Below are 14201 nucleotides of genomic sequence, written 5' to 3'. Positions count from 1 at the left end.
CCACAGAATGACCGGCGTGAAAATGAGAGAAGATTAGTTAACCAAATGTAATCAGATCGGTCTCCTCCGATCGGCCGCTACCTACCGGTTCAGCGCCTCCACCTCGACCATGTGCGGATCGACGTCGTCCTTGAAGTGCTTCAGCTGCTCGATCTGCTTCTTGACCGCCTCGATGTCCGACCCGAGCGGACCGAGCTTCTGGAAACGATCCTCGGCCCGCGCCAGGAAGTGAAGCAGACTCTGGAGCGTCTCGTGGAACTCCATCGCCTTCTCCATTGCGTCGATCAGGTTCTCTTCGCGCTTCGCGTACAGCGCGGTGATGTTGTCCCACGCGTGGTCCAGATCCTCGATGTGCTTTTTCACCTCCGGCTTGTCTGGTTCACCGCACAGCGACATCAGGTTGCTGCCGGTGCGCCGTACCTGCTCCACCTCCGGCTTGGTCTGATCGATCTCCTGGCGGATCTCCTGCAGGGCAACCTGCTGCTTCTGGATGGCCTGCGGTTGCGCCGCTGGCGGTTCCTGGGTCTGCAGCGCATCCTGCAACTCCTTCAGTGTCTCCATCACGGCGCGCATCTCCTTCCAGAACTTATCCGCCACCGAGAGGGTTTCGTTTAGTGCCGAGCCTCTCTTCGATGTCGTCTTCTGCAGATCGCCCCACAGGGCGTTCAGCTTGTCGAGCTTCTTCTTGATGTCGCGCACGGCCGGATCGGACTGGTTGGTGGCCTTCGCGATGACGTCGCTGGCCGCTCGCTGCACCGCAGCGAACGCTTCACCCCGCTTGTCGATATCCTGCACCAGCGCCACGTTCTCGTCGATCTGATCGTGGATCTTGGGCGGGTGAGCGGAAATCGGATCCGCCTGGTTCGCCTGATCGACCGTGTTCTGCAGGGCCCGCAGCATTCCCTCGAGCTTGTCCGAGAACTGGCTCGACTCCTGCAGAGCCTGATCGAGCGCGTTCTGGCGGTTGCGCAGTTCCGTGCGTAGCGCCGCGTACCGAGCGTTGTCCGAGTCCAGAATCTCCCCAATCTTGGCCGCATCGTCTTCCGCCACCAGGGCAATCAACGCCTCGCCCGTTTTGTTGAGCTTATCGAGCAGTGGCTTGTGTTCGGCGATCGACTGCGTCAACCGCTCGTTCTTGTCCTGCTGGATGGCGATCTGATCGGGGCGGAGGGCCGGCATCGACAGCATCGAAATCTGATGCTCCATGTCCGCGAGCCACGCCGCCAGTCCGGAGTGCGAATCGGCAAAGTGTTCGGACAGGGGCAGCGCTTGCTCAAGCACCGACAGGCGGTTCGAGCAGAGGGTGGCCACCGTTTCGACCACCTCCTTTAGGTCCTCCAGCTTCTCGCGCAGTGCGATCGTGTTGTCGCTGGGTTGTGACTCGCGCAGGACCTTCTTCGCCGCGGCCGTCACGTCCCGTACGCGTCCCTTCTGGCTTGAGATGTCGTCGTTGATCGAACGGTGCTCCTGCAGCTGAGCTCGTACCAGCTTCGGCGTCATGGCCGGTGGGTCCGCATCGCGCAGCGTGGCGTCCATGTCGCGGAACCACTCCAGGAGCTCGTCAATGTCGGCCGTAACCTCGTTCGAACGCTGCTTGCTGAGGTGAAGCCTCTCGGCCTTACGCTGAATCTGCTCCACGATCGCTTCGAACCGACGGTTGTCCCGCGTGACGATTCCCTCGATAGTGGACGCACCTTCGCCGGGTGAGATCTGGCACAGTTGCGGTCCGATCGAGTTGACTTGCTCGAGCAGTGGCCGAATCTCAACCAGTTCGGTCTCGAGGCGCGCGATGTCTGCTTCGTTAGCATCACCTCCGGTGGCTAGGGACGATTCGGCGGCCTGCATCCAGTTCACCAGCCGATGGTGGCTGTCGTGGAACTGCTGCACCAGCGGTAGAGCGTCTTGGGAGTGCTTCAACAGATCACCGCCCTTGGTGGCAAGCTCCCCGTAGCGCCGCTGCAGCGAGTCCAGCTTGTCCTTCAGTTGGAGTGCCTCGTCGGACGAGATGTGCTTCATCAGCTCCGAGCCGGCCTCGACCGTTGACTCCACGTTCGGTGAGCGGCTAGCAATCTCCTCGTTCAACACCACCAGCACGTCCATCTGCTCCAGCAGCTTCTCCGTGTGCACCGGAACGATCTTGAAGCGCGCCAGGCGTCCTTCGGTCTTCTCCATCCACGACACCAGATCCTGGTAGGTAAGCACCAGGTGGCGCAGTCCTTGCCGCGATTCGTTCAGCACGTGGCCAATGTTTTCGCTCGCCACCACCAGATCGGTATAGCGGTCGGTAGTGTGTTTCACCTTCTCGCTCAGCGTCACACCCTCATCGTCGCCGACGAGCTCCATCAGCTGCCCGGCAATGTCCGCAAGCTCGCTAAAGTCCGGCTTCTTCGACAGGATTTCATCGTGCAGCGCTTCGTGCTCGCGGATGCGCGCCTGAATCTTCTCCTCGTCCGTCGGCACCAGCTCCATCGCCTTGACGGCCCGCTCGGCTCCCTCGAGCCACTTGGTGAGCGGGATGAGCTGATCCTGGAACTGCTTCGCCACGTGCATCGCCTGCTCGAGGTCGAGCGTGCGCCGGGTGGCCGCATCGGTCAGATCGTCAAACCGACGCATCAGCTCCTTCAGCTGCCGCTCGATGGCGGCCTTCTCGGACGCATCACACCCGGCGGCTACCTCCTGGCCCAGCTGGAACAACGACGACATCGAGTTCTGCCGGTCCATCAGCATCTTGGTGAGAAACTTTTGCTCCTGCAGTTGCGCCTTCACGACCTTGTAGTCCGCACTCGGGGGCTTCTGGTTGGCGACCATCTCCTCCGTGTCCTTCAGCCACTTGGACAGCCCGTCGAGCGCTTCCTGGAATTTGCCGGACTGCAGTAAGCCCACGTCCAACCGACGGTCCCGCTCGTTCATGCGCTCCTTCAGCTCGTTCCATCGCTCGTTGATCTTCTCCAGGTCCTTCTCGAGGATTGCCGTCGGGACGCCACCCTGCGCCGACCGGATCAGCTCCTGGCCCAGCCGATTGATCTCGTCAATCTTGCCGGTGAGCGGTTCCACGACGCGCTGCCGGAACCGCCGGAAGTCATCCTGCTGGTGGCGGATCTGTTCCAGCTCCGAGCTGACCGGTTTCATCTTCTTCAGCTCGCCGCTCACCTCCGAGAGGTCCTCTAGTGTCAGCTGATGTAGATCGTAGAACTTCTCCAGCGCCTTGAGGGCTCGCTGTAGGGCATCGTCGTGATCGCGTGCACGATTCTCCAACCGACCCAGCTGCTTCCGCAGTGCGCCGATCTGGTCGCGCGTTTGGGCCGTATCAGGCGCAAAGCCACAATCCACGAGCTGTTCGCCGGCTCGTTCTACCTCGCCGACCTGTACACCTGCGCGATCAATCTTAGTTAGTATGCCGGCCACCTCGTCGAGCTGCTGCACGACGAGCTTGATCTCGCGCGCCGGTGGGCTCAGCGAGTCGACCTGGCTCTCCAGTTCACCCAGATCCACTCCGAGCGCTTTCACCTTGTCGTTGAACTGGGAGACGGCCGTCGCGGCCGACTGAAGCTCACCGCAACGATCGTCCAGCCGGGCGTGCAGATCCTCGATGCGATCCGCCACTCCGTCCACTTCCGACTTGAGGTGATCGGCATCACCGCCGGCGGCCCGTGCTTCTCCAGCGATTTCACCCGCTAGCTTCCGAACCGATTGGAGCGGTTTCCGCAGAGCACTCGCATCGTCCTTGATGGCCCGGACCCGTTCCAGTAGCTTCGGATCCTTGGCTGCTCCGCCGAGCGCATCGTGGGCTGCCAGGCGATCCTCACACCGGCCGACGGCATGATCGAGATCGCGCAGCTCCTCGTTGAAGTCTCCCAAACGCTTCGCGCACGTTTCCAGAGTTTGCGCCCGGGCGAGCAGTTCATTGTTGAGCCGCTCCCAGCGATCCTTCGTGTCCTGCAGTTCGGCCTTGATCGCCTCCTTATCGACGTCGCACGCCCCGAGGAAGGTCTCGCCGAGCGAGCGGCACGTCTCGTACTCTCCGGAGCGCTTCCACACATCACTGCGGAACGTTTGCAGCTCGCGCAGTTGCCCGTCGAGTGCCTGCTTCTTCAGCAGTCCCGGCTTCAGTGTCGCTAGCTTATCTTCCGCGCTGCGCAGCCATGCAAGGAACGTCTCCGAGGCAGCCGCGTGCTTCTTGCAGTGCTCCATGCACGTCTGTAGCCGCGAGTGCCGATCGACTGCGGCCGACCGGAGCCGGTCCCACTGTTGCGAGATTTTCTCCAGATCGCGCTGCACGGCCCGGTCGGTGACGTGACCGGGTTTCTCCTGCAACTCACGGCCCTTGTTCAGCAGCATAATAACCTCGTGTTCGCGGGCCATCACCTCCCGGTACACCGGCTCGTGCGTGTCGAGCTGGTGCTGGAGGGTCGGCCGATGGGCGGACACCAGCAACCGATCGGTCAGATTGCCCAGCTCACCCGACAGCCAGCCGAGCGTTTTCGCGCACGTCTCCGCAAACTGGCGCCCGTCGCGCAGTGCCGCATCCGTTTCGGCTTTGCGCAGATCGAGTTTCTTCTGGAGCGTCTGGTACTGTTTGCCGACCGCGGCGACTCGCGCATTAACATCGGCTCGGGAAGCCGGATCGCTTAGCACACGGCACAGAGTTTCCGCAGCGGCTTCCGAATCTGCCAGCAGCGGACGCTGACCCTCGAGCTGTCGTTCGAGGTTCTCAATCTTCCGCAGCGTTTCCTGATGATCGCGGTCGGTCGGTAGTCCATCCAGATTGTCGCTGATAGTCTGCAGCGCTTCCCGCAGACGGTTGAGGCCAGCGTCGAACTCCTTCGAGCTGTCGGCGGCCGCCCCGAGGCTTTGGGCTCTCTCGTCCAGTCGGGCCACCAGTTCATCCCACTTCTTCTGCACCGTGCGCAGCTTGCTCGATACGGCCTGCCCCTCGGGGGACGATTCGCGCAAGTGCTCCAGCACCGCGTTGCCCACTTCCTGCAGATGCGCGAGCTGTGGTTGCTGGCCGCGGAACTCTTCGCGAAGGACCTGCACCTGTTGTACCTGGCTCTGGACCATGCGCGGATCGGACGAGATTGGGCCGAGCACCGTTAGCATACGCTCCTTGGCCGCCAGCCAGCCGGTGAGGTTGTCGTGCGTGTCAAGGAAGTCGCGCAGCTGCTCCGAGAAGGTGATGCGATCCTTGCACAGATCGTTCAGGTTCTTCCACCGGTCGGCGACGGTCTCTAGCTCCGAGCGCAGTCGCTCCGCGCCCTGTACGTCCGGTTTGCGCTTCAGCAGGTCCTTCACCTGGGCCCGGGTCGAGTCGAGCAGACTCTGGCGTTCGTACATCTCCTCGAGGATTTTACGGGCTTGTTTGTGGCATCGGTCAGCCTCGTCCCGGTTGCCGATCACGTCGCGCGGCACCTGCCGGTGAATCTTGTCGAGGAAAGCGGCCAGCGTACGCAGGTTATCCTGGTGCTTGCGCACCTCGTCGCGCACCGAGTCGAGCTCATTCTGGCGATCGTTCAACCGGGCACCGATCAGACCGTACCGGTTGTTGATCTCCGTCAGCTGCTGCTGGATCGGCGTCAGGTCGGTTAGGTGGAAGGCGTCTTGCGACGACCGCCGGCTACCGAACCCACTCGATCCGCTCGCAGGCGACAGGGGCGACGGTCCGCCGCCCTTGGTTGGGCTGGGTGATCGCGCGTCTCCGGACAACCGTCGCATCGGGCTGACGCGCTTGATCGGGCTGTAAACCGAACGTTTGCGAGTCGGACTGTCCGGGCGAATCAGGGCGTCGTACTGTGCGCCGAGGTCGTTCACCCGGTCGATCGTAGCGCCGTACTCGCGGTGCTCTTTCACCAGCGGGCGCAACTCTTCGATCTGGTACTTGATCGCTTCGACATCGACCGCCACCGGAGCCAGGTTGTTTGTGCGTGTTTCGATGCTGGTCAACCAACTGAGCACCTGCTCCTTTAGATCCTCGTACGCGTGCAGCTGTTCGGCTTTCTGCTTCGATAGCTTCAGCTTCTCCTCCAGCGTCGTGTCCATCGTCTTCCAGAGGTTCTCGAGGGCCTTCACTCGATCGCGCACCACACCGCTATCGGTCACGTCCCGTTTGGCGACGAGCTCCTTGCCCAACCGGACGGTGCTCTCGTACTGCGGGCGAAGCTTCTCTTTCAGCCGGGACAGTTCCACCATACGCTGCGCCAGGACTTCGGCCGGCAGTGACACCAGCTCGCGTCCCTCCAGCGCTTCATTCAGTGCCGTTAGCTCGTGCTCCAGGGTGGACGAATCGTTCATAAACTTGGTTAACTGCGCGAGCGTATCCTCGAGGAACTCGCCCCGCTTGAGCGCCTTGTCGAGCAGCTTCTCGAATCGCCCAGTAACGTCGCTCAGGTTGCTCTCGATGCGTTTCGCAAGACGCGCGTTGGACGGAGTAGCGGTCAGCTCTTGCGCCGACAGTGTCACACTCTCCAGGCTCGTTCGGTGCGACTCCAGATCGTTCAGCAAGCCCCGGTGCTCGCGCACCTGCTCCGTCAGGCGGTCCTTGATGAGGGAGGCGGGACGGTTTTGCATCTTGAATTTCTCCTCCGACTGGTTGATCCAAACGGCCAGCCCGTCGAGTGCATCCTGGACGCCCTGCGATTGTACCAGGGCCGTGTCGAGCAGCTTCGAACGATCACCGAGCGCTTCCAGGAGCTGGGTGTATTTGTCTTTCACCTCTTCGACCGGCACCTCGAGCAGGCTGACCTCCGACGGGCTTAGCCGACCGGCGAGCGACTTCAGCAGCGAGTCCAAGCTGTACTGCACGTTGTCGATCAGGCGGCCCTGCGACAGGAACTCGCTCTGCAGGGCCTTTGTTTGGTTCATCTGATCCTGCACCGCCTGCGGATCGGCCGCGATCGGGTCCGACAGCACGGCACCGACGCGCGGCTGCACATCGCGCAACCAGGCGCGCACCTTGTCCAGCGCCTCCTGGTAGTCTCGCTGGCGACTTCCGAGCCCAGCGAGTCGGTCCAGCAGCGCGTTGGCCCGGTTCAGCAGGTCACGGTACTGGGCCGTGACGAGCGACACCTCCTGGCGGATCGGGCTGTCCGAGCTCGAGACCTGTTCGATGTGCGGCAGACGGTCCGGCAGCGTCGTGCGGAAGTCGTTCAGCACCGCCAGGTAGTCCTTGCATTCGTCGACGAACTTTTGCGCTGACATCGTGATGAACCGCAGGTCCGCTTGGTGCGCTATCACGTCACTGTGGAACTCCTTCACCGTGTCCGACTGCGACGGCAGATTGTGCAGATCGGACAGGGTGCTTTCTTTCTCCTCGAGTGTGCGGCGCGACGACTGCAACCATCCGGAGAACGTGTCGAGTTCGGTGCGCAGTTTGCCGAGTTCGTCCCGGGCCGCACCCAGCCGACGAAGCAGCTTTCCGGTGCGGTCCTGTGCCTTATCGACCCGGGAGCGCAGTTCACGGCCAGACGTTTCGAGGGCCGCCACTTCGGGGGCGCTGAGTACATCGCCACCGGTCAGCACCAGCTGACGAACCTGATCCAGGCAGGAAGCGACCGGGCGACTCTGGGCGTCGATGTCCTCCTTAATTTGCTGGAAAGCAGGAAAAAGAGGACGAAATTAGTACAGGGGCATACTAAACACGGGGCGGTGGGGCGCATACCTTCAACGAGTTGATCTGATTGCGAAGATCATCGACCCGTTCCTTGGGTCCACCGACGGCGGCAATGTCCTGTTCAACTCGCGTGATCCATTCCAAGAGCTTGGCCAGGTGGTCCTCACAGAGAGCGAATTTCTCGATCACCGCTTGCTGCACGGAAGAGCACACGGCCGGGAGATAGGTGATAAGAATGAAAGAGAACAATTAGAGTCGTCGTGAACCGGACAAACTGTCGGAACTTGCTATACACAGTTCTGCGCATCGTATCATTTTACAAACATGTACATGTTTTTTGTTTCTTTTTTTTTAAGTATGATACACAAAAAAATTAAAAGAGATACATAAAATAAAACAGAAACAGAGGAGAAAACACACAGTACTCAGTACTCAATGATGTTGAGATATTAATGATGATGACAATACACACAACACTAGAAAATAAGAAAAAAAGAAAAGAGTGAGAGAGAAGAGAGGCTAAAAAGAACAATACAGACACACAAAAATAAACAAAAAGACATAACAAAAACGAGAGACCGAGAAGTCAGAAGACTGAAAGAAGAAAAAGAAGAGGAAAACAATCTCGCTATCACACAACAGAGCAGCACAGCCGCGAAACAACAAACACAAAGCATATTTTTTTATAAACAACGGAAGGATAGGCCGATGAAAACACAGCGCAGCACCGTGGTAGTGTGGAGTGTAAACGAAACCGAAATACAGAGGATAAAATGCTGGAAATGAGGAAGATACATTAACATTCACATGGGAAATAAAAACAAACAGACGTGTATGTAACGGAATGAGTACGAAACCGACAGAGAGGACCGGCCACAGAGGAAGAAGTGTAGAAGAAGACCACAGACGCGCAAACTTTTGGACGCAAACGCAATCTCTCGCACAAAACAACGCAACACGCAAAACACGCAGGTGGATATAAGCGATATAAGGTAGAAAGGCGATAAAACCAGACGAAACAACGCGTGAAAACACACAACAAGCAGCGATACAAAAATATGGTGCGCCGGTCTTGTGCGGCTCTTTCCCGTGGACCCATTGGCCCATTCGCTCCCCGCAGTACGTCCAGCCGGCGTATTAGGCTTAAAAGTGTCAATACTAGCTACAAACACACATTAACATGCAAACAGCTAACCTACCGAACTACCCAACAACTAGTTTATAGTAACTGCTTAGTGGGCTAACGTGTTAGAGCGGTGATGGGAGCTTATGCTAATGGCGTGAGTTTGGCATAGTTATGCTTTTGGTGAATCGTTAGTGCTAGTGCTAGTGTTGTTTTCGTAAAACTATTTTAGTGGACCTGAGTAGGGTGGTGCTAGCTAAGGAACTATTTACACAGTCCTGTAAGAAAAGCGATTAAGATCATTGTGTTTTGGCTACAACTACAGCTTTTTTGGGAGGTTGCAACTGTAGCGCTCGTATCATTATTTTACAATAATTTGGATCGAACTCTCGATAGTACCACGACACACTAGCGCCGGAAGCACCAAACTACTAGAGTAATGGAAGAGAAAAATGTATTGACGTTTGACCGACTTTTCGGTGGCGACCATCGACGATGAAGGCGATCACAACAAGCTTTACACACACGTTCTGCACTGGGGTTCTGATCGTCGTTTTCTGTTCGATTCTAACTCTAGCGCGCTTCTCCTATATCTCTCGATATCTATACATCCAATATCATATTCGTTTGATAGATTTTTTTATTCTCTTGTCCTGTGCCACGTGTGCATTGCTGGTGGTGATGATGGTTGCCGATTCGAAGCAAGTATCGAAGCGTGTGCCAATGTATGTATCAATCGAATTGAAAAAATATCTATCTAAAATGAGTACTAAGTACTTCGGGTTTTTCAGCATTCGGATGATGAAAATGTGGGGCTGTATGAAAACGATGCACACACGTTTGTAAGGTGGCCCGCAGACTGAACAAAACCTCAATGCTGTTTTGTGTGCCAATTGCCATTGCCGATTATATGCGCGATACTAGGACATTCTTTGTTCAGTCTGCCACAGTCCCTCTCTCTCTCTCTCGCTCGGTGTGGGGCTACATGCACAACAAACCAACCAACGCAACGATTTGCTAATTTATGAAGCCAACACACCAACAAACGTGGAAATTATGGCACGAGAGAGAGCGTGAAAAAAAAACGGAGGAAAACATCATTCATTCATGAACTGAGGTTCGAAAAGAGAACAGAAAAAATAACAAACAAATTGTGGTGAAAAGCACGTTAAAATGATATCCATGCACAGCAGCGTCCGGGGGCTTCGGAAGTAGTAAGTGTGTGTGTTGTGGGCGCATTGGGATTGAGGAATTGGAAACATGATTTTCCCTAAACAGGAGGACGTCGAACCGGATTTTCTGCAGGCTCAACAGAGTTGGATAAAGAAGAGGGATCTATTTCGTATACCGCGTGGGTCGGCAAGTCGGTTAGTTCTAATTGTTTTGGCTGCGATTGCAATCTTAAGAAAGGGTTTCCTTTAACTGACTGCGTTTTCGATACACTACTCAAATTTTGATTTGAAACTTCAAACGAAACTAACTTTTCTCTTTACGAATCTTTGAATAACCTCTCGATTATACATTTTAATAGTTCTCTTTTCTCTTCTTGTTTATCTGTTGCTTTTTAATTAGATACTAGACGTCTGGCAATTTTTTTCTTTTGCACTCATGCAACATTTACCAGGTCTAAAATTATGAGAGGAGACTTGTAACCAGATGACTATAGCTGTTGATTTGATCCTCCTCATTATGCTTTTTTGGCAACATTGCTTTGTGTAGACATCAGGCAAATGATTTAATGCCGTAAAAAAAATTTAGTTGGCAACTTATCTTTGATTTGAACAGGTTGGATCATATCGGCTTTTGTGCTTGTACATGAGGGATTTTGCTGAGGTCATTGATTTTCTGTTACCTGCTGAAGAAAACTGCTATAGAATCGCAGCAAGTGGTCGTCGAAGCTTGTTTTTGAAAAATCTTTGTGCTTTAAGCGGTACAAATAATGGCGGAGGACTCAAAAAAGGACTTTCTGATGGAAAGGTGTGGTCTATCACAAGCTCTTAAAACTTGGTGAAACCGTTAATACCTCGACGAAGACGAAGAATTTTGTCGGCGTGGCATCCACGAACTAGCAGACAGATGGGGCAATTATATATCTAGCGTCTGAGAGTTTTTCATTTCAACTCAGTAATGTGATGTGACTGTGAATATAATAATGTGACAAACCTCTTTTCATAATTTTAGACCCAGTATAACGCATCCTACTGATGTTGCCTGCTACTAGAGTTGCAGTATCCTAGCCAAACACTGTCTACCGACCGACGGACTTGGGAACATTGAACCTTAAGTGGCACATTTATCATTTAGTTGCAAAACATATTCCCAAACGAACAAGGATTTTTAACAAGAACTCATAAGCGAAAAGCACGGCTGCTGCCACTGATTAGAGACCTTTAGCGAGACAATATTATTTTAGAGCCGAACAGCGAGTCAGATAGTCAGACATCTGTGAAGTTTTATGAAAATGTTAGTACACCGTAAAAACTTGCAAAAAGGGCTGGGGATAAAAAGAAAGGATAGCAAATGGCAGTAAGTAAAATTAATCAAAAAGAAATCAATCAATATTAGGATACCGGAAAGCGGGAGGGATCATAAAAAGAGTGGGCAATAATGACTCCGAAGGGGGATGTTGAATGTGTTTCAAAAGAAAAAAAAATGTTTCCAAAAGATGTTTTCAGTTAAATTTCACTTTAAAAAAATTTCTAAATGATTCTCAAAAGATGACCGGAAAAGACCGGAGATGATTGTTGACGTCGATTTGATTCGTTTCAGGATGGAGGTGTGACAGTTCTGGGTGGCGGGAGAGGTCTAAGCACGGTTATGCTGTTGTTACTCGCTCGAGAATCGAGCTGGGGGACCGCCGTTTCGTTGGTGGTTTCTTTGCTCTTTTCTTTTCTGTTTTTTCATCATCACTCCGCAGAACAGAAAAGAGACACAACACACACAAAATGGACTCCTCTGGTTAGGAGGGTAGGATTGGAGAGGAACGGTTCGTGCAGGGCCCGACGACTTACCCGTTGTTCCGCTAGCAACAGATATCCGATTTCGCGTGCTTTCACCAGATCGATCGCCTCGTGGTCGGACACCACGTAGCGGCCGCGCGCGGAATCGACCCGCCCGCTGGCGAGCGCGGCCTGCAGCGGCACGATCGCACTACCCTGCCCGATATCGCGCACCACCGTCGTCGTTGGATCAACGAGCCCGCACTCGATGGCCTCGCACAGGGGCCGCCGGTTCTCGAGGTTGGAACCTCCGTGGAACGGATCCCGGAAGTCACCCTCGGCCGGCCGGTATAGTTGGTAGTCGAGGGCTTCGTGCAGTCCGAACGCGCGCCGAGGCGTGGCCAGCAGGCCCGACTCGACGGCCGCCCGTAGCGGCACCCGGCGCGACGTGGCTGTATCGATCACGGCCGCCTGTTCCGGCTCGATCAACCCCTTCCGGAACGCTTCCGGCAGGTGGAGCAGTTTGCGTTTCGCACTATCCTTCAACAGGACCGATTCCGGATCGATCAACCCGCGCACGATCGCATCCCGGAGCGTCGTCGTCGTAGTGTCTTCTCCGTCTTCTCCGGCTGGCTCCTCTTCGGTGGTGGTCGATGACGGTTGAAGGCGGAACCGACCGGTCGACAGGTCCAGCAGATTCAGTTCCACCGCCCGATCGAAGCTGAGCGGTTCGCGCACGTACACCACGTAGCCGCCGTCGAACGTGAAGCACAGCAACCGCGGATCAACGGTGGCACGGGCCGACTCGCACAGCACCCCCTCCTGCAGGGCCTGGCGCAACGGCACAAACAACCCCGATCCCCGCCGCGGGTCCCTCACGACCGCGCTATCAAGCCCGACGATCTCATGGCGGATCGCATCCCCCAGACTCATCTCTTTCGGGCCCGCCCCGAGCGGTGACTCGCCGGCGGGTAGGGCCAGGTTATCGATCGACTCCCCGCCCTTACGCTCCAGCGTTCGACCCGTGATTGGCCGCTGAACGGTAACCAGAAGGCCGTTGGCAAGCGCTGCGTCGAAGCCGTACGCACGATCGGCGGCCTTCCGATCAAGGACCTTCCCGGCGGACACGTCCACGTCCGCGCTGGCAATGGCAGCGCGCAGTGGTTTGTCCCTCCCGGTGCCCCCGTCCCGGTACACGGTCGTCTCGCAATCGAGCAGACCGGCATCGAGGGCTTCCTGCAGATTGAGTGCCTCACCCGATGCCGGCTCAACGAACGTGCCCGATTCGGCCCGGTACAACCCCATCCGGATGGCGGCCTCCAACGAGAGCAGCTTCCGGTTCGTCACGATCAACCCCCGGCGCCGTGCTTCCTGTAGATCTAGCCGCTCGCTACCCCCCGGAAGCACGTAAACCCCACCCTCGGCATCAATCGTTCCCACACGGATCGCTTCATCGAGCCGCACGTAACGGCCAGCGGCGCCCGGTTCGAGGAGTACGATCGAGCCGATCGCACTGACCACGTCCTCGGCGCAAGCTTCTGCCAGCGTCAGCTGACGCCCGGTGAGCGGGTGCAGCACCCTTCCCGTCCCTCGGTCGTAGAAGCCCATCGCGAGCGTTTCGTACAGCCCGAACCCTCCCGATTCGATGTCCACTAGCAACCCGAGTGCGAGCGCTTCGCTCAGCGGAATAAACGCTTCGCTGCCCGGTTCTCGGAATACTCCTTCGCGTCGATCGATCAACTTCGCCCGGCACGCCTCGAACAGACTGAGCATCGTTTCATCCCGCTCGGCGAAGTAACACGGCAGCGCCGGATTGACCACGAATCGACGCATCGCTTCCTGGAGCGTAATTCGGCGCCCAGTGGCCGGATCAAGTAGCCGGCCCGTTTGCTCGTCGTAAATTCCCTGGTGGATCGCTCGCTGCAGGCTGATCGGAGCCTTCCGATCGTACAGCAGGCCCACATCGAACGCGTGACGCAGTGTGATCCGATCGGCACCCTCCGCCCGCTGGACGGTGGCCGTTTCCCCATCGATCAGCCCGCTAGCGATCGCTTCAGCCAGATCCAGATCCCGGTAGGTGCCGGTCGTCGCATCCCGGATCTGTACCGACTCCCGGTCGATCAGCCGCTCGCCGATCGCCTGCCGGAGCGTCAACCGGTTGCCCGTCTTCGGGTCCACGAACACCGAGCCTCGGTCCCGGTAGATCCCCTTCGCGAGGGCCTCACACAGCCCGATCGGTCGGCGGACCTCCACCAGCAGGCCCCGATCGAACGCTTCGCGGAAATCGATCCGCACTCCGTCGTCATCCCGGAGCGTTCCACGCCGTACGTCCACCGTGCCGTTCTCGATCGCTAGCTCGAACGGTACGATCTTCCCGGCGACCGTCACGAGCGTCGATTCTGGATCGAGTAGTCCGCGTCGGAGTGCCCGCTCGGTGGACATCTTCTCCGGTGTGGTGGTGCTACTGAACTGTCCCGACCGTGGGTCGTACAGCCCACGGTACACGGCATCCGGCAGGCTGCAGCGACGTTTC

The 14201-nt window shown here is 56.7% G+C and overlaps 1 protein-coding gene across 3 annotated transcripts in view; it reads right to left on the bottom strand.

The window, feature by feature from the left end:
- LOC131216533 (dystonin) overlaps positions 1 to 14201 on the bottom strand; it is a 103402-nt gene that overhangs the window by 15923 nt on the left and 73278 nt on the right. For all 3 annotated transcript variants that reach the window (XM_058211042.1, XM_058211044.1, XM_058211043.1), the window contains 2 exons: positions 7655 to 7801; positions 86 to 7584 (listed from right to left, as the gene is read on the bottom strand). In XM_058211042.1, the coding sequence (XP_058067025.1) occupies positions 86 to 7584; positions 7655 to 7801 (7646 nt within the window). The remainder of the gene's footprint in view (positions 1 to 85; positions 7585 to 7654; positions 7802 to 14201) is intronic.

The sequence above is a fragment of the Anopheles bellator genome, chromosome 1, assembly GCF_943735745.2.
Source record: "Anopheles bellator chromosome 1, idAnoBellAS_SP24_06.2, whole genome shotgun sequence".
Classification (NCBI taxonomy): domain Eukaryota; kingdom Metazoa; phylum Arthropoda; class Insecta; order Diptera; family Culicidae; genus Anopheles; species Anopheles bellator.
Note: the sequence above shows the minus strand (reverse complement) of the source record. Positions and strands in the feature narration are given on the sequence as shown.